This window comes from Gouania willdenowi, chromosome 20 (assembly GCF_900634775.1).
Source record: "Gouania willdenowi chromosome 20, fGouWil2.1, whole genome shotgun sequence".
Classification (NCBI taxonomy): domain Eukaryota; kingdom Metazoa; phylum Chordata; class Actinopteri; order Blenniiformes; family Gobiesocidae; genus Gouania; species Gouania willdenowi.
In genome coordinates, this window is record NC_041063.1 from 22,712,557 (window position 1) to 22,735,732 (window position 23,176).

The 23,176-nt window shown below is 37.7% G+C and overlaps 1 protein-coding gene across 2 annotated transcripts; it reads right to left on the reverse strand.

Annotated features, from left to right (window-relative positions):
- ipo4 (importin 4) lies at positions 1–22,395 on the reverse strand. Of its 2 annotated transcripts, none has more exons than XM_028434808.1 (30): positions 22,115–22,395; positions 15,588–15,674; positions 13,538–13,617; positions 13,365–13,406; positions 13,127–13,256; positions 12,310–12,489; positions 12,155–12,220; positions 11,982–12,083; positions 11,804–11,887; positions 10,610–10,765; positions 10,485–10,538; positions 10,293–10,402; positions 10,108–10,216; positions 9,187–9,316; positions 8,839–8,952; positions 8,213–8,326; positions 8,006–8,129; positions 6,405–6,516; positions 6,203–6,330; positions 6,045–6,122; positions 5,893–5,950; positions 4,884–4,989; positions 4,440–4,633; positions 4,283–4,330; positions 3,005–3,130; positions 2,688–2,914; positions 2,446–2,578; positions 1,547–1,651; positions 431–500; positions 1–341 (listed from the first exon to the last, which is right to left on the reverse strand). In XM_028434808.1, the coding sequence occupies exons 1-30, from the start codon at positions 22,145–22,147 to the stop codon at positions 211–213; spliced, it is 3,231 nt and encodes a 1,076-aa protein (XP_028290609.1). In that variant the 5' UTR covers positions 22,148–22,395; the 3' UTR covers positions 1–210. The 2 variants fall into 2 exon arrangements, with proteins under 2 accessions (XP_028290609.1, XP_028290608.1); XM_028434807.1 differs by lacking the exon at positions 22,115–22,395 and adding an exon at positions 16,441–16,742.
- Between the last annotated feature and the right edge of the window lie 781 nt (positions 22,396–23,176).

Genomic DNA, 23,176 nt, shown 5'->3' on the forward strand with positions numbered 1-23,176 from the left:
AGACTCTGGTTTGTGTTTATTGAATGTTTTTGTTAGTTTTTTACAGCGTGAACTTAAACTCCTGAATACACATAAGTGGAACCAAAAAAACTGAAACTTCTTAAAGAGGCAATGACAACAATGATGTGTGAACACGATTTAATAACTGTCATGTGAAATAATTTGAGGACAAAGTGCGGGATGTGAATGTTGCCGCTCTCTCTCTTGAGGCTACAGAGCAGAGACGGCGTTGCTCAGTTGCTGCTGTTGCTCTGCAGAGAGCAACGTGACGGAGCTTTGAAAGTCTGACGAGTGATTCTGGGCAAATTCTTTAATGAGGGCCACCAAAATGTTCTGAGCTTCTGTGGAGGAGGAAGCAGAGAAAACAGAGAGGTGAGAAACTCACTGCTGACGAGCGATGGATTCTTACACGTCACATGATCACACACACCTGCATCGACTTTCTTGTTGCCAATGACGTGAGGCGAAGCAGCAACTATCTGCTTCATCAGCTTCACCACCTGAAAGGAAAGAAAGATTTAATGACCTTTATATTCTTTAAATGATCATATCAAGTGTTTCTATAACAGCTCATTGTTAATAACATGTCGTCAGTCGTCCTGATCACATTATTATGGTTTATTTTCAGGTTCTTTTCTTGTGTTGAAGTTCAGCTACTCTCTGAACAATCGTCCCTTCTTCCTTCTTGTAACCTAACCTTAACCTCACTGTAAATAAATGCTTGTTTGTATACTGGTGTTTGTTGTGAACTGGTTTCCATTGTGGGCTTTTGTCGTTGTTGAACTGATGGTAAAGGTTGACAGGATTCTCACCACAGATTTTTCACAGCAAAGAGGAATCGCTTGGTGAAATCTCTAACCCTCTGAAACACTATTTCCTGCATTTTGAAGGCCACATTTTCTAAAGTAAAGCTAAAAGTTTTTTTTGTTACAGCCTTCCTTTAAAGCCAAAAGTTATTTTTGAATTGGTGAAGAATCATGATGAATGAAGTTAAGAGAGTTACTAATGCTTGGTATAGAAAAAACAAACAGAAAAAGTGGTTAAAAAAAAAAAAAAGGTTTGAAGTGTTAATACTGGCTTAAAAATGGCAGAAATGGGGAGGGGTTGTGCAATTTCAAAAGTAGGAATAATTAGTTTACACTGGAAATAAATAATGGGCGTGACAATAAGTGAATATGGTTAAATTGGCCAAAATAAGCATGAATTATGGTGAAAAGAGGTTAAAAATGACAATAATGGGTCAACATATGCAACATTAGTTGGGAAAAGTGGTGGAAAGAGTTTATAAGTGCCAAAAATGTCTTCCTGAAATGGGAGTAATGTAGCAAAAATACATTAAAAGGAGCAAAAATATGGCAAGAAAAAGTGATGAAAATAGGTTAAAATATGGCAAGTTTGGTGTACTTGCAAAAAAGGGTAAAAATAAGCAAATATGGACACAAATCCATTGTCTCGTGACCCCAAATGGGGTTCTGACCTCAAAGTTGAGAAGCCCTGGTTTACACTATAAATTCACACATGACTGGTATGGTATGATTGTACGCACCAAACCAGCACTGTGTGTGTAGAGCATGGCCAGGCAGCTGAACACAGTCTTGTTTTCTTCCAAATCCTCTTTGAGCGGCAGACGAGCGACCAGTGCTGGGACGACCTGTCAGTGAACGCATCACAGTTACACAGTCATGTAATAACTGATGCTTTAAATTTAAACACTTTTTGTCAACACATTTTTTCAGGGTGAGGAATTATAATGTGTTACTGATAGTCAAGTATTTCCATTGAGAAACTTAATCAATGGACACTTCAGTATATTCTTTTGCAGATGTTTTGGTTAATCTGAGGGAGTTCTTTAACATCAAACACTCCCTTTAGGTTTCTGTCTATGTTGCAATCAAGATTTATCACATATATGCAGCCAAATGTGATGAACTTTGCAGAATTTTTTACAATATCTATTGGAAATTACAGCATTTGACAAAACATTGCAAGTTAAGATTTGTAAATAAACTTCATTTGGGCAGTCAGACGTCGTCCAATAAGGGTTTTCAGTGTTCTTTGATCAGAGTTGAAATTGCATTGAGTTTTATGATCACAGAAACCAGTTTGCATTGACGTTTCTAGACACAACCTAAATTCTTACATGAAATTCCAAACTTCAAATTGTATTTTTTAAAGTCTAAATCCTGTTCATTTTAATGTTTTATTTTTTTAAACTGTTCCCTTCTCTGCTTTGTTTTTATTTCTGACTCTCTCTTATTTTATATTCTTTTTAATTGTTTTATCAAATTACTCCTGTGTACATTAGTCTAAACCTTTTTATCATTTTTTACTTTTGTCAATCACATAAGCAAACTTCTGTGAAGCACTTTGATGTATAATTGAATTTGTAAGAAATGTACTACATCAATAAAGTTTGATTGATTTTCCATGATTAATATGGCTGACCTGTTCTAGAGGGACGATGTTCACGTTGGCCATGATCATCCTGCAGAGGGCAGCACACACGTTGTCGATCACTCGGAGGTCATTCTCCTTGGACAGAAGGTTGGAGAAAATGGAGAGCATTGTGGGATAATCCCTGGAGCACGGCAGGCTAAGGAGCAGCAGCAGCAACAGCTTTAGGATGCATTTATTTTTCAATGGAATTCCGTAACACATGAAAAGACGTTTGCAGGCGAGAAGGATACGAGGCCACAATGGGACCGGCCGCCTCGGCTAAACAACCCAGTCCGAACACGCTGTTGTTGCGAACCTCAGCGTCTCCGTCTCTTATTCCTGACACCAGAACAGGAAATAGACGGTTGGAGAGGCGACCCGCCAGCCCTTGGCCCCCTGGCACGTTGGTCAAGGCCTGGAGGATCTCTCCTATGGTTCCCAGAGAGAAGGAGCGCTCAGCCACCGTGCACGAGGATTTCTTTGGAGAAAAGTGGAAAGTGACCTTTACCTTAAAAAATGACGTTGGTTTTAAAGGAGCCTCATGTTTGGAGTTAATAAGGTCACTCACCGCTTTGCTCATGATGAGAGGAAGCAGGTCGTTGAGGAACGGAGCAAAGCTGTCTGCGCCCACAGAAGCAGCCAACAAAGGGATTCCTTCTCCAGCAAACTCCTGCAGCATCGCGTCGTACTCAGCCTAAAAAAGAAACACAATGACCCACGATGAAAGGTGAAAAACTCAAGAAACAGACATATTTCACAGAGAGAGCTTCCTACGTGAAGAATCATCATATTAAAAAAAATATATATCTATCAGAATGCCTCCCTGGAAAAGTGTATAACTATGTATCATTTATCTTTATTCTTTTATTTTAATTTAATACATCCCAGTTTTGAAAAAAAAAGAGGAGTATTGAGGTCTTGCTGTATTCTCAATCGTGTTATGTCTTTTATGATCAAGATGTACAGCAACGAATACAGATGTGAAATGTATGTATGCACTGCAATACAAAAAATTATTTTATAACACTGGGACGCAAAAATCTAAGGACAAGTGTAGGGCCTCCGATTTTCCCTGATCGCAGAAAGAAAACGTAACAAATGGGATTCTGTTTTTTTCTTAACAATGTTTAATTCCACTCTTTATTAAAAATCTGGCCCCAACATGACACACCAACGCCTCACATAAATGTTTTGGGAAAATATCACGCATTTACACGTGATTGAATGTCTAGAAAATATGAAACTATACGACAAATAGGTTCAAATCCCATTCAAAATATTGTGCTGAAGTGTATAAAATGTAAAATGAATAACCTTATTTAGCATGTTTGGTATGATATCAGGAAGTTTAGAAGCCAGTAGGGATGTCCAGATGCAACGTTTTCATATAAAAAAATAATTACTTATTCTGTAGTGTGGAATGTTAGAAAAGGCTTGATCAAGTGGTGTTACTCAAACAGAAAACAACAACAGTAGGTATGAAAAAAACTGATTTTTTAATTATTAACCAATTAGTTACATGAATTTCCCTTCAACAAAATATCTACAGTATTCTACAAATGAATAAAATTTAAAAAAAATGAATTGGGGGGAAAAAAATGTTAAAAAAAATAAAAATAATCAGAGAATCCGGAAACTTGAATCCGATATTCGTTTTCAGGCTAATATTGGACCGATATCAGATCGGGACACCCCTAATTGCCAGTGAAGTCATCTAAACAGGTAAAGATGAACGTAAATGAAAAGTGATGCAGAAATGAGTAAACCCTAAAACTGAATTTCTGTTTCAAAATTACCCAAATTTTGACGCGTTACCGGTGTGAAAAATGCACTAAATATATATTACCTCTTGTTCATCATCATCAGCTTCATCATCTCCGTCCTGACACACAGTCTGAGCACAATGAAAAACTTCAATCAAGAGATGCTCGACAAATGTGTCAAAAACTGTTGCAGCCTTTGCTCAGAACACTTCGTCGCCAGTGGAGGAGGAGTCTTCTCACCTTTTTCTTCAGCACGTCTCGGATCACGGTGCTGATCTCTTTCAGCCGTGTGGGGCTTTTAAAAGCTTCCTCTTTGCAGGACTTGATGACGTTGTTCATGGACTCTAAGACGCCCATCACGACCTGCCGCTCGCTCTCTGTTCGCACCGTCTCCAGGAAGCAGGGAAGCACGATGTCCAACAACTTCAACAAGGCTGGGACAGGAAGTGGAGAGAACGCTGGATCAACTTTAGTCTGCAGCACAGACTCATCATCAATACTAATAACTTAACACATTATACAGTGTGAAGGATCTTTAATGGTAAATAACATTAAAGAAACTTGCAAAGTGTTTGGTGCTGATATTGTTTATCGATGTGCATCATGTGATTCATTTTCATTGTTCATTATTAACATTAACAAGAGCTGACACACGACTCCTGTGTCACCAGCGCTGTCCTTTACCCTGGTGGTTGGCCTCGGTCGGGTTCTCCTTCCAGACTTTGTGCTGAGCTCGACAAAACTGGCCCATGGCACCAAACGCTGCCGTGCGGACGTCCTCGTGGGGAAACTGAAGGAAAAACAAAAAGCATTTTACAAAGCCAAATAAATCTATTCTCAGGCTAAAACTTCAGATACACAAACAACTTTAATCACACACTAGACTGGATTCAGCAGATTTCTATATCAAGACTGAAAAATGCATAATTTATCAAAAAATTTTCTTCGTCTCTTTTATTTTATTTGCAATTTATATCATACAAACAACTTATAAATATAACAAAGAAAAAAGGGAAAAAAACAAACAAAGTAATTTAACAAAGGGTAAACATCAGAATCATAACCTAACCACAAGAGCAGACATGGGCTCGTCTGTGAACGGTCGCATTTACTGGTTCAATACACAGGAAGAGATTCAAATTCTGATGTAGCTGGTTATGATTTACAGTCTGCATAAACAGCACTGAATCATAACATAACCTAACCGCTAGAGCTCGTCTGTGAACGGTCGCATTTACAGACCTTGGAGTCGCTGTTAGCTTACCAATTAACGGGAAGAGATCCATCATCTTTACAATAAGTGTTGACTAGGTTTGGTCCAGAATACATCAGTGAGATGTTAGTCAGGTATGAACCCAGCAGAGGGGTATTCCATAAAGTGGGTTATGTTCAAACTGAGTATGTTATGGCTCAAATCAGGAAAACTCTGAGTATCCTATTCCTGAACGCAAGGTGTGATCTCCTCTGAGTATGTTACCATGGCAACATTGTCCGTGAACTAAACCCGGATGTTGGCAGGTTTCATCGAAGAAACCCTGGGTTTCTGCCTGTGAGTTTGGGAAAATAAACCTCAAATACTATGTTTTTGGGGTTCTTAGAACAAATGGAGATTAGTGAAAAATAGCATGATATGGGACCTTTAAACTAAAGATAATGCCATGACTGACAAAACAAATGTCTCTGAGTTACTTACGTCCCTCATCTCATAAACCTGCTGGAAGCTGGACTCCATAAAGGGCTGGAATGCAGCACTGTGAGAGGAAATAATCAGGAAGTTAAATCTATAAAAAATTCATAAAACAAACTGGAATCACAGATCTTGTTAATGTGAGTCTGATCTGATACCCGGTGTTGAAGGCAATCTCTCCCAGAGCGACACATGCATCCTCTTTCTCATCGATGAATGAGTTTTCTACGCTGAAGCTGAAAAAAAAAAAAAAAAAAAACACACAGTGGTCAGCTGGAGCACAGTGTGTGTGTGTGTGTGTGTGTGTGTGCGCTACCCTGCCACATCATGAATGTTGGTCTCTGAATCTTCTTCCAAAGTTTCATCTAAAAGCTCCTCCTCCTCCTCCGTCTCGTCATCTTCATCGTCCAGCAGAACAAAAGCCTTCTCCTCCTCCAGATGTGCCTGAGAGAACAGAATCAAACATTTAGGATACAATTATTCATCCAAAGGACAGAATTTTCAGTGTTTGGTCGTACTGTGACACCCTCGTTGGACTTTAAGGCGAGCAGCATGACTGTGGTTATGGCAGGGAGCTGAGGAATCAGGCAGTCTGGGCTGACGGTGGACACGGACGAGTACAGGCTGTACCTGAGTGAGGACAGACAGATATCTACATTAACACTTTATTATTATTAACAAAAATACATCCTATCCTTAGAGAAACACAAAATAGTCCGTTTTACCTTTGATGGTTAAATAAAAAAAATTGATAAACAACCATGTTTTATTGCTTTTATCTGTCAAGTAAGTCAAAATGACAAAACAAAACATGAGTTAGTATAACTAAGAAATACCATGTTGTAACCAGTGGTGCCAAACCTATTTTTAATCCACATAAAATTATCCTTAAAAAGGCAGACTAATAAAGCCTCATTAATAATGTCAGCAAAGCTACTGCTCATCGTTAAGGATTTTCATTCTAAACTCATATCTAAGTAACTAATGTAAGCATTTATTAACAAATATTATGACCTCTTATATGATAATCAATTAATTCTGTCATTTTTTCCCTGCACTGGCCTTAAAGCTGCTGGAGAAAAAATATTTTAATCATTTTTTTTCATATAAAGACATTGTGTGGGCCTAAGATCATTTGCTCAAGAAAAAAGATCTAAATGGTTGAAGTTTCTTTTTGTTTTAACTGTAAGCACTCTCTTATTGACAATTTTGGAAGATTTTTGCACATTGCATTGTGGGATTTCTGGTTTTTCTTTGCCAGACGAGGAGGACAGTGATTGGTTTGACACAATTTTTATTCCAGTTTCTTCCCGGTATTCCCCCTGATTTCACCTCAGTCAGCGAGGCATTCAATTTCAGACGGTTTCAGATCTTTCCGTGTAAGCCCCAAAATAAACATCCTTCATTGTTTTGCAGCAACTTTCAGTGACGCATCCGTCTACAGGACTCCACATCCCACAATGCAATTCACAAAACGTTTCCAACAAAGTCAATAAAATGAGTGTTAACAGTGGAAATGAAAATAAACTTTCAAGCAGCAATTTAAACCTTTTACATCTTTTTCTTCCTCTAGCAAATGATCTGTGATTTGTGATTTATGAGGCCTACACTGTTTAGTAAAAAAATCGTTCACTTTGGTATAAAGGCGTGACATTTGACACAGATACTTTCTACGAGCCACTATTTTGGAAAAAGGCGTTGGACACTCAAAAATTCAATATGGCAGCCATTTTTCAAGATTGCTATTCGATGGTTAATATAAAACCAAAAAAATGCTCAGATTGGGCCAAACGAGGTGTCAGCGGAAATGTCTTCTCTGCCCGAGTCCGAATATGTGCATCCCCTCCGGGTAGAGTCAGGACTGTGCCCCCTAGAGACGAAATACTCAATCACCTCAAAAAACTTGAAATAAAAAAAGAAAAAAATACTCGGATCTGGTCATACGACATGTCAGAGGAAAGACCATATCCAAGCATTTTTGGAAGTTTTCACAAATGTCATGTTTTTATACCAAAGTGAACGATTTTCTTGAAATATGCAATTAATCTGCTGCACTATATCTTTATCTGATATTTGACACCCTGGATCAGACAAGAAAAGCAGAATGTAAGTTACGAACGTGCAGCGTCTTAAGTCAGGGTCGTCGATGGCGTCTGTGAGGTTGAGGCCCAGTCGGACACACTCAGCAGCAAGCGGACCAAAGACATCTTTGCCAATGGTGCGAGCGAGGACAGAGAGCGTATCTGAAGGCAGATAAACACTCGAAATGAGACGCTCATCCTGACTCTGAGGATTAGAACAATCATCCTGTGGTTAGAACACTGACCCAAAGACTGAGTCTGCAGATCTCTCATTTCCTCTGTGGTGGCTGTCAGGAAACCCTTTAGGCTTTCAATGACTGGGGGGAAGTAAGGAACCAACAAATCTTTGGCAGCATTGGCTGAAAAAACAAATCATTCAGATTATCGACAGCCTTTCTTCTGTGGAAAAAAAGAAAAACCAACCATTGGCTACGGTTACAAATGTTCTGCTTTGTGTTTACATGGAAATAGTAAATCAGAATTGAGATTTATATGGAAACACGTTTATTAGCCTTTATTAAATTCTACTTTAGGTCTGGGGATTGGGAAAGATTCTGATTGGACAGGGGACGAATGTGACATATTACGTCTATCGGGAAAAAACACAAAACAAACCTTTCCTCAAGGAATTATTCAAATCGGAATGAAAATCAAAATAAACCAGTCACTTAATTCAAGTTTAAGTTTAATTTCGAATATTCATTTTCATTTGGAAATAGGCATTTTCTAGGTCAGGTTCAATCTTTTCAAAGAGGATTTAATTTTTATTCTGAATTAAAGGGGAATTAAAGCTCTCACGTAAACGTAGCCATCGAAATTTATTCAGCTGCTTAAAAAAAATACATCAAATCCATAAAAGCAAGCATCCCACCTATGGCCCCAATGGCAGACACTGACAGTACTTTGATCTTCATGTTGTCTGTGTTGTTGAGTGCAGATAACATGGTGTCCATCAGAGTGGGCAGGTAGGGCTCGATGTCCTCGCCTGTTTAAATACACAACATTTACAGGATCAAACAATAAGATGAACAAAGATCGCTCCTTTCCTACTAATATAAATGTAACTTAATGTTTTAGCAGCAAATGTCTAAATCAACTTTTAAATGATGAATGCGTGATGACATTTGAAAATGCTGGTGTACATCCGTTTAATTCAAAGTTTTAATGTAATTCAAAGCACTATCTACTGTAGTCAGCTATCAGACATCTTCAAACTCACCCAGGTTCTCCATGAAGTTCTCCAAGGCATAGAAGGCTTTGGTGACGTGACCTACTTTCATGTCACTTAAGGAGGAGAGGTAACCCAGCAGCAAAGGCATCAGTTCTGAACAGTATTTACTGACCTCAGGCTGGGAGGAGAAATTAAATGAGTTAATAGATTTACCACATACCAGCACATTCAATCTCATACAAAACAGGAAAACAACTCTGATATGAACATCCTGGAGCAGGGAAACTTTTTCATTTGCTTTGCCAAGTTTATGTAGGGAAGCAGCAAATCCAGCATTCTGTTTTCAAAATAAAAGCACAAAGCAAAACCAAACCTTGGCCAGAGAAACAACTGCATTACGGCCCAGTTTAGGGCTGAAGCTTCATACGTGGACATCATCACTATCAGATGGACATTGAACTATTATCCTTGGGGTCAATTTAACCCCATTCAATATTTATTACTCAAAAAATAATAGTTCTTTATATTTCATGACTTTTCCTAATTTGATAAGTACAATAGATTAAGCATAAAATCATCATGATGATATTTTTTCAATGTGCTGAATGCATATTGCATGCATTGGTGTTCCTCTGAGTTCAATTTGATCCCAAGATGTTTTAGCTGAGTAAAACTTGTCTGTGTGTGACCCAACTGTGACCGTTACATCCCCACACCCACAAACTATTCAAAGATAAATTAATTATGTTTTAATTTGGCCAGATAGTGGTGCTAAAGAACAGGTCAAGGTTTTATTATCAAGGGATTATTTGTATATTCAACAAATTAACAAAGTGCCTGACACAAAAAACTTGGACAACAATTTTCTGAAAGCAAATATCCCTGGGGTCAAATTGACCACAAGAATTAAATATGTTAGTAATATTTGAGGATAATAGAAGGGTTAATTAGTTCTGTGCTTACTCTCACCTGTAAATGTTCAGAGAACTGTCCGAGAGCAAAGAGAGCCGCACTACGGACGACCTGATCACTGTCAGACAGATTCCTACACACAGTCTGGAGCATCGTTGACAACATCCTACAAACATTAACACACACACGTGAATAACCACAGACAGATCAATCAATCAAATTAAATAACGATGTAAACACACTTTGTGCGTATGTGGTCTGCACAGCCCTCAGCCAGCACAGCGAGACACAGGAGACCGCCTTTCTTTTTATACGAGTCATCACTGGAAAAGCACTCTTGAGTAAAAGGCATCTAATAAACACAAGAACTTTTTAAATCATATTAAAGACGTTATACCAGTTAATAAATGCAATAAAATATCAAAGCAGCCTACAAGCTGTTGGAATAGTTTCTCTGGAGGCATGTGGAGCGCCATTGTGTCGATAATCTGAAGGAAAAAAGTTGATTAAGACCTGACTGCAATTAAACCGTCGTCATGACTACGTGCAGTGTGTCCACCTGAGTCACGCTGTGTTTGGGGTTGTCGTTGTCTGTCCCGTCCTCCTCGTCATCCTCTTTATCCTCGGGGTCCTGTTGACCAGGCGGGGGTGCCGCAGTGAGCACGGGGAAAATAGAATGCAGAATGGGGTTCAGCAATTTCTGCTTCAGCACAGTCTGCAAAAAGGAAAGTGGGTCCGTTTAGTGCTTAAAACATGTTGTTTCCCAATAAGATGAGCTAGTGCTAAAGCAAAAGCTGCTAAAACGTGGTTTGGTGACAATTATTCAACTTGGAAAAACTGTTACTATCCTAATATTCAAATTTCTAATTTTAAATGAGAAAATATATAATAGGAAGCCATTCCTACTCTGATTGATCTAGTGTTTCTCAAACTTTTTTGGTTATTCCTCACTGAACAAAGGTGAACTTTCAAGCCCCACCTGTGCCCATTGCCCCCCAATTAATGCTGACAAATAACAAATTTTTAAATTTAGTGAACTAACAGGGTACAAATAACATATTTCATGATAAATCAAATCGTAAATTAAACTAACCACCTGCATATCAAAAGCAAGCAAGCTCCCCAGCCAGCCAAGGTTAAAGCCAAGGTTGTCTCAACTCTTATCACCAGGAAGTTTCTGCAGACGACTGCTTTCTCTGTTAAGGGAAATCAGTTTCAAACTGGCAGTTTTTTTCCCCTCACCCCTCCTCTCGTTGATCCCTTTTTCACCTAAATATGTGGGCGCCGCAAATGGCTGCTCCGGTGTGTTGGTGTGTCTTCTTTCACTGCAGCTACCAAGTCAAATTCCTCGTATTGTTCTAAACTGTACCTGGTCAATAAAGCTGATTCTGATTCTGAAAGTTTGTTTATTGTCCCACTCCACTTCACATGTCAACGTAAATCATTATTTTTGCACATTAGTTCCACATTACATTTTGTTCCAGGTTGCATATCTAATGCAGTCTTGTAAATTAATGCTCTTCTAAATTCTTCTACATTTTTAGGCTATTCATTATTACCTTCTTTGCGCATAGGCGTTTTGTTTAGTGTTAATGGTCTTTATTGTCAATGAAGAAAGGCATTTCCTCCTGTATGTCGCCATTTCCCACCAGGGGGCGCGCCACACACTTTGAGAAGCACTGATCTAAAATGATTAAATCTGAAATGTAGCATAGCTATCCTGCACATCCAATCACTGTGTTTTGATGTTTACCTTACTCTTCAACTTGATGAGGAAGGCGATGCAGGAAAAGGCTTTGACGCGCAGAGTGTCGCTCAATGAGGTGTCACTGCCGACCTAAAGAAGACAATTTAACATCACGTTCTATTCTCATAACAAACAGCTTTGATCTTCAGAAATAAAAAATAAAATTCAGTTGTCTGGGCGTCACCTCCAAGCAGAAGCGGATGATGTCGGCGAGATGTGGTACAATGATGGACACCTCGCTCTCCATCAGCTCATTTAACACCTCCATGGCTTCGCTGGCTTGGGTCTAAACAGAATGAACATGATCAATTAATCTGATTTAAGCATGTAAATCACAGCATGTAAGAAAATAAGTACCTGATCAGCCTTGACAAGGTTTCTCAGAGCTACGATCAAACTTGGGATTAGGGAACGCATCTGAGGCTGTGGAGAAACGATCAAAAGTTCAGTTTAAACAGCAGCAGGAGTCTCCACTGTAAACTGTGTTGGTGAGTGATGGGGCACCATCTAACCATCTCCTCTGTGCCGGTGTACACGGTTATGGCTGTTATGGTGAGGATGCAGTAGTACAAAGCCACTGGGTTGTCGTGCTCCTGCAGAACGTTGCTGAAAAGCTGCAGCAGCTGCTTGTAGTGAGGTTTGAACGGCTCTGGGTTCGACTCCACCACCTTGTTCAGCAACAGGAGGCCGACCTTGTAAAATCAACAGAGGATCAAACTCACACACTCGCTCACATACTGCATTCACATCTTAATCACACTGGCCACATTTACATGAGAGCTTTAATTCCCCTTTCATTCAGATTAAAAGTTAAATCCTCTTATAACTAAACTTGTAAACACTTAATTCCGAATGAAAATGTAATTCATTAAACTCCGAATTAAGTGGCTGGTTTATTCCGATTTTAATTATTCTCAGCGGACCAAAGTGAAACCATGTGTCATTGTTGAGCTAGTGCTTCAAAACTACTATCAAAATAAAAGTGAAAACAGTTCTTATGTGGTCTTGTGTTGTCGCCGAAAAGAGAAGGTTTGTTGAGTGTTTTTTTCTGATAGACGTGAATTTGTCACGTTCGCCCCCTGTCCAATCAGAAGCCTTCCCATCCCCCAAAACAGGTTTATTCGGCTTTATTCAATTCCGCTTGACCAAAAGCAGAGTTGAATAAAGCCGAATAAACCTGTTTCCCATGAATACCTCAATTTGGAATTACTCTTACCATGCAAACAGAACACTTTAAATAGGAATAATTAATTTCAAATTAAACAACATCATATAATCGTGGCCATTGTTTTTAGAGGCTGTGTTGCCGCAGGCCTGTGATAAGCGTACCTGTCTGTCGTGTGGGTTGCCGCTCTTGGTGGATTGGTTGAGCAGCTGCAGCAGGGCGGGCCAGCGATCGGGCGTTTCATGTTTAACCATAACAGCACAAAGCTGGGAGAGCGAGTGCTGCACGGTGTGCCTAAACAGCAGACATAAAGCAGAGTACACTTACACACAATTCGTTATGTGCATCACTGCACTAGCACAGTGGACACATTAATTCTGTCATTCACAGAACTGCACCTACTGCGTTTCCTGCATGAAGGCCTGCAACACAGCTGCTTTTAGGCTGTGGGAATAAAAGGACAGGATGCAACTTTATTCACATTATTCAGGAAAAATAATGGACAGCTTGTGATAATATTCAATATCAAAACACTTCACTTTTATTGTTGTAATATAATGAAGTGCAAAACAAACCTTTCTCTGTCAGAAGGATTGATCTTTTTCCAATGTTTTTTCACTCTCAGCCTCAGCATCACCGAAGCTGACTGACGGATCTGTGCAGAAGACAAAGTTAAAAGCATGCAGAGGTTAAAATGAGTAGAAACCAACCCTAAAGCTGGGCAATATATCCAGTTTCATAATATATACAGTATATATATTTTATGGCTTATTTTGTTTTAAGTTACTTGGTTTATGAGTCGCCGCTTTTGCTACTTCTCAGATCTTTGCCTAAACAAGCCACACTACATGACTCACTTGCACGTGCTGTCCGTTACAGGAGAAAACAGTTAAAAGTGGCACATATTATGCAGCTGTGTGCTAATACGTGTTCCTGTATCAGTAAATTTAACCCAGAATTGTCTTTCTGGTAAAACTAGTTAAAAATAGGGCTGAGCATTATGACCAAAAATGTATATCACGGTATATTTTCAAAATTCGAACGGTTTCACTGTATTTTTTTCATGCATAACCAGGTGTTCACAGCATTTTCTACTGGTTGAGCGAAGAATTACTGCAGTAGATTGACTTACAATGGTCTATTTTACTGTCATGATGAGTGAATATTGTAGAATAATTCCACACTAGTAGTAATACAAGTTTGCAACAGCAGCCCAATGGCTCTTTGCCGCGCTAGCTTAGCTTTAGCATTATCTTGATTTCTAGCTTTAAATGCTGCATACTCAGTGGTGTGGTGGTTTCTTATGATAAATTTATTTATTTATTTATTCAGTTTATTTCCGACATGGTTGCATTCACAGAAGTTTTGTTATTCTTTTTGTACATGCCGAAAAAGGAGACGAGAGAAGCAGTTTGCTTATCCAAGTCCCGCCCCCAGTTTTGTCCACAGAAAATTTACATCAAAGCTTGTCTCTCTGGTCAAACAGTCTTAGGTTGTTCTGAACACAATTTCATTTTTTTTTTTGTCCTTTTTTATGTAGGATTTATTCTCATCTGTAGTCAGTGTTGTCTTTTTTCATTCCTCCTCTCCATCGTTGTTTGTGTCGTCCTTGTTCCCTGCAGATTTCATTCCCCGACTTTGTTTACGTTCCTCCAGTTCAAAAGAAAACTTCGTCTTTCGAAGTTCCTTGTTTTGTCTCTGCATCAAGGTTATTCTAGCTGTTAATAGCTATTGACAGTGCTGTGTTTTCCAAAGTTAGATTTAACCCTTTCTCGTATAAACACATTACTATGTCTTAGTTTATAAGCAGTAATTTAAATGTGACCCAATAAGGGAAGAATAGATTATCTTCAGTGTTTTGGTATGTAGTATTTGCTGTAATTTCCATAGGATGTAGTTCTGTTTTCAATGTTTTGTCTTTAAGATGTTTTTTATATAATGTATAAGGTAGCGGTTTTTTTTGCAGTTCCGCATTACAAGAAATACAAATTGCGATCCTTTGCCCTCTTTTTGTGTATTACTGCCGAACTGACGACACGCTAAGCTAACCGTGCCTCAGTGTCTGTGAGTGTTGTTCTCCTGTAGCAGAGGCATGCGCACACGGCCACATGCTCACATGCAGCTTCAAAGCTTTCAATTGTGTCTTTCTGATCCATTTACATGTATGATTTACACCACAACTAACACCAGAGAGCTACTGTTTACCTTCATATTTAGAAGTGCAACGTTGAAAAGGGTCCAGTCTGAAACGTGCTGCAGTGTAGCATTCCGAAAGTTGTGTAATCAAATACACCGGTACAGCGGTATATTAAAAATGTATATCTTAACAAAAATATATACCGGTATTCAGTATGAACCGGTATACCACCCAGCTCTAGTTAAAAATATCGAGATATATATCGTGTATCACCCTTTTGAGAAAAAATAGAGAGATATGAGTTTTGGTCAATATCGCCCAGCCCTATCCCAGCCTCACCCGTGACGGATGATGCAGGGACATAACGCTCCCCCACCTGTACCGACACATAATAATAATAATAATAATAATAATAATAATAATAATAATAATAATGCATTGGCTATTAAATAGCGCTTCATCATAGACACACAAAGAGCTTTACATACCTGAGCATCCTGGGAGCCACTGATGACAGAGCACAGGGCCGGTATAATGGCTGGATCTTTGAACACCTGCTTCAGCTGCGCTGTGGCCTGTAAATCAATTACATCAGAGCTGTACAGTTAATTAAATGAATTATTTCATTGAAAATAAAGATGGCAGCTGTTGCTATGGTGCATGAATCAGACTTTTCTTCATCCTCATACTTAAATATTCAAAGCCATAGTTAATTTTTTCAGTCGTTAAAATAATAGAGCTGTGTATCAATTCAGATTTCGCAAATCGATTCGATTCACACGGGCCAGATTCGATTCAATTCAATCACAGTATAATTTTTTTGTTGAATATGGAAGATTTTATCAGAGATCTAATATAGTAAATAGTAGAAAGTAACTAACTTGTGCAGTAATATGAATATTTATGTTTATATTAAAAATTGAGCCACAAAACTGCATTACACACAGTAGAAAAGTAATATTGAGTGATCAATTTTAGAATTTATTCAAATTGATTATTCGGTTTTATTTTATTTTTAAACCCAGCCCTAAAAATTATTCAAATAAACCAGAACTTTCGTGTAGTAAATAACGTTGTTTTTTCGTAATCATTATGAAAAGTGATCCATGAAAAGGAAAAACGATGTCCTGGCAACGAAAGGAACAAATAAAGGGAATATTTCTGTGACTAGTCATATTTTCTTACACATATTGATATTATTTGTCTGTGAACACAATGATAAGTATTTAAGTAAACGGAGCCAGTTAAAAATTAAAAAAGAAGGGGGGAAAAAAAGGAAAGAAACTGCTATTTAGCATTCAAACCCAATATTTGGTAGATAAATTAATTAATCTGTTTCACCTGCTGGATGACAGCATTGTCAGGCTGGGTCAGCTGAGACAGGATCCGCTCAAGCTCCTCCGTCATGACGACTTTTTAACCAAAAACTCCTTTAATTGTCACTAAAGACGTTTAAGACGCTGACCTCTCACAGTTTAACTAACAAGCAAAGGCTGGGATTAAAACTAAAGTCCGCGCATTCGAAGTAAAGTTTCAAAGGGTGGGAGAATAACGGCGAAAGAGACAAGCTCTTGATCCCCAGCGCAGGCCGGTCCGTGAACGCAGCAATTGCCAGCACGCGGGTGAGAACCGACCACGGCTTCCATGTGAGTTGAGTTAAAGAGACATAGGTAAATGTCAGAATTATTAGCTTCATGGACACAGACAGCGGCAGCTGCTGGAAAGGAGGACGTATTACTATACGGCGAGCTGCTTATTATAGAAAATAAAAAAGTTAAATATATAATGTTAAGTTTTTGGAAATATGAGCTGCAAAATTACTGAAACTCCTGGCTGGTATGTGTTACCAGTGTAATAAAGTATTGTGTATTTTAAGGTAAATATTGACCACAAAATAAGCTTCAGTTGTGGTAAATGTTATTTTACATTTTCAGACAGGGTATAAGCAGAAAAACACATCACTACAACCATCCTTCAAATCAAGAATTTGTTGTACTGTTTGTATTCAAGTTTGTTTTTTTCCCCCTATAATATTGATGTTATTATGAGTTAAAAATATTAAATTATATCAAGGTAACAGATGATATATCATTAAAAAAAGTCAGCTACTGTATGTATCATTTGAAGGTAAAGCAAGGCAAATTTATTTCAATGTGCTTTACATGTATAAAAAGTGCAACAGAAAACATCCAACAGCTTCAAAAGCAATGAGAACATTAAAATCAGCAGTAAAAATTTTAAATCAGAATGATTAACACATTTTAAATTCTTACAAATTCTACATTAGCATTGTCATACTTTTTAAAGCTTTCTGGGTTATTGTCCATGTTTTTTCTGTGTCTGCAGCTTTGTTTATTTGCTTTAACCTGAAACGGGTAAATACTATTGATATTTATCCATCTCAAGTCTTTTCAATACATTGTGTTTTGGCTTCCTGGGCCATTAGTATCTGATCATTGTTGTATAAAGCAACCATTAGCTTCTCACACAAAACCCTTTTCAAACCCAAATGAATCCCATCTAAAGAGTTCACACTGATACAGATGATCATGTCGCCATCAGTTAGGTCAAACAATAACACCAATCAAATTATGCATGGAGTGGCATTGAGTACCTTAATCCCCTATTGTGCACCACACTCAGGAATCTAGGTGAACTTCTTTTCCTGCTAAAACCGGTAAAACACTCACCAAACACAGACTCCAGAAAGATGTTTTCATTACAAGATGGTGACCCACTCTGCCTATTTTTCAACTATAGGTGGAAATGTCTCCTCCACATTGAGGGTTTACACTATGTACTGTACCTATACTCCTAAAGACTGACTAGGCACCATATATCTAAGTTTTGGATGGAGAATATTTATAATGTACCTCCTATTTACTCTAATTGTATTTTATTCTGTAAAATCTGTAGTAATGAAGATCCAGTAGAAAAACTGTTATTAACAATTTCATCATACATTCACTTTTTATAGGGAATTGTAAATAAATATTACACATTATTTGTAGAATGAATCCAAAGTGTTCATTAAATTCCCCTAAACTGTAACTTGATTCAGAAAATACGTATTAAAATAGTAGATTATCTTGAGTTCTTAATGTTTTTAAAAATCTACAACAAAAACCCTAAATCATACAACAAAAAATAGTTAAAAAAAAAGAAAAGAAGAAGAAACCAAGAGTTGAGAATGTGGACCCATTCTGATCTTATTCTTTACTATCTTGCATTTTAAGACTAAACTTTGAGGCCAGGTCCCTTTTTTAAATCCCATGTTTTCCAAGCCAAACAATTGATAAATTCTTAAATTTCCTGCTTGATACACATTAGCACCAGAGGGAATGATGCTCAAGCCTGAATGATTCTATTACCATCCAGAACAAAAGGGAGTATTTCACACCTTCAGCCTAAAGAAAAAAAGTGTAAAACCTGCAATGAGACTCCTCTATGCTTGGGTTGTTTACCAGTTGCACACTGAATACATTTGTTTTTCCAATATCGTGCTGATAATGGAGAGAGATCTGCTTTTAAAAGTTACATAAAGGCTTCATGTGCTCAGAGTATCAATAATTTGATTTTAAAACACCATCCATCCATTTTCAGACCCACTTGCTCCTTTTTTCAGGGTCGCAGAGAATTTTAAAACATCATTTGTGTAAATAATTATTGTTTGACTGCAACCGAATGAAAACCAACATGTCCAATTTGCCTATTTTTAAATCATTGATAAATTCTTACAACATTGGGAATTGTCCATATTGTAATAATGATTTGTGGCAGCTAATAATTTGTAATTGTAAACCAGGCACAGGAATCTGAGGATAATGTCTGGTCATGATATACTTAGCATTGCCCTTGTTTATCTAGTTTTGTCAAATATGTATTACAATTAAAAAATACTATTGTAGTTAAAGGCCAAATGCAACTCAATGCATTATATTTTGAAGAGTCATACTAAATTAGGGCTGGGGGATATATCGAATATACTCGATATATCGCAGCTTGTAGTCTGTGCGGTGTTGAAAATGACCATACCGTTAAACTCGCGGACTTTTTTTTTTTTTTTTTTTGATTTTTGATTTTTTTTTTTAATTATCTTAGTGGCATTATGCACAAAAGGTGCACTTAAATTTAGTGTTGTTTTGAAATGTCTCTGTGACAATTTTGCACTTTCTGTTGACAATTTTATGTTTGAGCCACTCACTGTTTAATAAATACAGTTATGTCAACTTTGACTTAGTTGTGATATCCCCTTTTTTGCATGAAAGTTTAAAATTGGCATATATTAATGCAGTATGATCAAGAATGTTTTAATGTAGACATATAGAATCATCATACTGGTGTGATTTTGTGCATCAAAGTGTTAATTCAAGGGTAATGCAAAATATCGAGATATATATCGTGTATCGTGACATGGCCTAAAAATATCGCGGTATTTATAAAAGGCCATATCGCCCAGCCCTATACTAAATCCTTCACGGGTCAGATTTGGTCTGCAGGATTTGATTTACACAGCTCAGGCATGGAAAGACCATTTTAACATCTTTTTATACATATATGCCTGAGGTTCATTATTTGAGTTGTTGTGAAAATTACTTAACTCAGTTTTTAAAAAAGAGGAGAAATATATAATTTTTAATGTAAAATTACTGAACAGTGCTTTTTAAAAAAAAAATGATAATACTAATTAGAACATATTGAACATGAATTGTATACAAAGACATATTTTATTCCATTTGACTTCCTTTAAATTATTATATCCCAACATAATATTTTGACTTTCTACTACCTGCAGCAGTAACAAGGCTTTTTTGCGGCCTTCTGCACGTGGACCAATAGAATCGAACGACAGGTAACAAAGACCCGCCCCCATTCTCCATAAAAAGGTGAGAACGACCGGGTCCCATTTACATTTGGCTAAGCTGGTGGCTGGATTTGTGACTCTGTTCTTCACTTCTTCAGGGAAATGGCTACAGACTGGACCTCGGCACCGGGCTTCAGCTTGCGCCACTGGGACCAGCATGCCTTCAACGGCCGAGCTCTTGGACTCAATCAACCTCATGCCAGCACTTCGTCGGGTAACCTGACGCCAGGTATGGTAACTATTTAGATCTTCTCACTATCACTCTGCAACTTTCCTTTGCCTAACTCATTTAATCCAAATGTTTTCTACACTTCAGATTCAGCTTATGGCACCAGCACAGAAGGGAGCCCTCCAATGGCAAACACCTCTACACCTGAGGGCAAGTTGCCCAAAGACTTGTTTGAATGGGTGTTCGAAAAAAGCCTTGAAACCAACAAGAAGTTGGCCCCGGCTGAGGAAACCAAGGATGCTCCCAAAGCAGAGAGCAAGACTCCAGTAAACACCACCACAAAGAAGGCCTGGAACAGATTCTCCATAAAGCAAGTTGATATTCTTGAGAGTTACTTCAGAGTGAGAACTTACCTCTCCAGACAGGAAATAGAGGCCGTCGCAAGAAAAACCAGACTGAGTTATAAGCAGGTAATAAACAAGAAGAGTTGTTAAGTCAGTGATGCTCAACATGTGGCTCTTTTAATTATTATTAACCCACAAACCCTTAAAAGGTGGAAACTTGTTAATCCCTTTTAACTATTTCTTTTGGCCATTTTGCAACTTCCTTTGGCCAATGTTTGCCCCTTCTCAAAAAGTTCTGACACTTTTTTTCAAGACGAGCTACTTTTTGCCAATAAATATCCCCTTTTTCCTATTTTTGTAAGTTCATTTTGACACTTATCAAATTTTTGTCCTTGCAAGTTTTTTGACCACTTTCCATCAAAATCAGCTAACTTTTGTCTAATAAATACCACTTGTTTCCTTTCTGCCCTTTTTCACTGTTGTTTGCCACATTTTGCCCATTTAAGCTACCTTTGCCATTACATACCACTTGGTTCCTCCTTTATTTAACCATTTCTTGGCCACTCTTGACTTGTTTTTGGTCCATTTTTGTCACTTTTCTTGCCACTTTTGGCCACATGTTATACCATGTCTACTTCAAGTCGCTTGTCAAAGTGGATCGACCCACAGAGACAATGCCCGAAGTGCCACATGGCTAGTCCACCCCTGAGCGTACTCATCCGATTTGATTTTGTTTTGCAGGTAAAAACGTGGTTTCAAAACCAAAGGGCAAAGGAGAAAAAGTATCACGGTGACAGCAACTGGGACTCCTACTCCAACCGATTGGCAGTTCAAACCTCAGTCCCACAACACATGCCTCATGTAAGTATTGATCGTGTTGGTCACGACTTCATAAGCAACAGTTGTATTGAATTGTGTTTGAAGGGTTGTCAAACTGATATAAACCCTTGTTTTCTACAGTATCCTGTCCAGCAGGATAATTTCCTCAACCAAAGACCAGAGTGCAGTTCCAGTTCTATTGGATCTGATGGTTACTACCAATATCTGGGTGCCTGGCAGCAGTACGCAATGAACGACTGGACCATGATTTCCAGTGCTCAGCCCATGATGGCTGCCACCCCTCTGTATAGAATGTAAATGATTGTAAACAAGATGGCTTTTTGTATATTTAGTAAGCAGCAGCAGCAGCACAAATGAACTTAAAGTACACATACAGGACGTAAGATACTAGTATTTACGTAATTTCTGGATGTATTTTGATGCCCTTTACACAGCAACTGAGTTCACTGTAAACTACCATTAATCTGTAAAGCACTTGTTTTTAGGCTTTGCACCATTTCAACTACATAACACATGCAGTATTTACATTGATGTGCTGTTTATGTACCACTTTTTAGCCACAGCATTTTGTAAATAAATGTTTTTTTACTCTCTTTTTGGTTGAAACGTGTGGTAAGTCATTAACATGTTTTCAATGGGCACAATGTTAGTGGTAGTTGACGCCATTAGTCATAATAGGTGTAAATAGGCCATTGTATTAGAGGTCACTTACATTTTGAGCGGGAAGGACCAAAACACGTATTACACGTCAAACGAAAAAACACATTGAATAGTTTTTCGATAATGTTAAGTATTTACCTCTGTTCTTAGATTCTCTGCAATCATGTTCATTTCTTCAGTCGTTTTTCTCTCGGTTTTATTCTCTTTACGTGATTCTTTTAACGTAACGCGCGCTGTACGGAAGTATCCCTCAATTGAAATATTTTCAAAATAAAGGGCCAAGGAGCAAACCAGGCATTTTTTTTTTAAAAAAACGGGATTTTTATATAATCTAGTTAATCTGATAATGTGGACATTTGGAGCGTTTTTATCGTTTGGCCAATAGGTTGCAAAATAATGCTGTCAATTAAAGATGTGCAGCTTTTTTCAAACGAGTGACGTAGAGAAATACTCGACAAGTTTTTTTTTTTTTTTTTTTAATTATGTGTCTGATCTAATAAGATTTCTAACCTTTAAATATTAAGGAAAGACACAAAAATGAGTTTCAAACCACAGTAGCTGATTGTTGGGGCATTAAATAAAAGTAAAAAAAAAAAAAAAAAAAAACGTTTGTTTAGCTTTTCCTTTTATTTACTTTCATGTGTGACCTCATACTTCAACAAAATAACTCATTACTCATTGCATGGGACTTGAACCTAAACATACACTTCAAATATTAGGGGCAAACTGTTAAATATTATATATGTATGAGTTATTTTCGGTACTGAAACAGTTTAAGAATGACAAATAAAAAATAAAATGTCCAAACATTAACTGTTGGTTTAGGATGCCATTTGACTTGATTTGTGTTCTTATTTATGGTAAAACTAAATTAATTCAATTCAGCAAAAAATAAATAAAAAAAATAAACTCATGCTGTCGCTCAGTTATACACACTTTGGTCAACAGGTGGTATAGGCACAGTCACAATATACCTTATTTTATCAAATTAAATGCTGATGCTTATAATAAATTAGCGGTTTTTGTGTGATGTTGGTGGGAATAAGTGTAGGTTAAAAAAAATTCAGTAATGGCAGAAAGTCTTTGACAGTGACTTTTAAATTGATTCTTTAGGAAGGAAATTAACTTTGTTTGGTATTTAATCCATACTTTTTTTTCCATGAATGATATGCTAATGTAAAAAAACAACTTATCTCATCA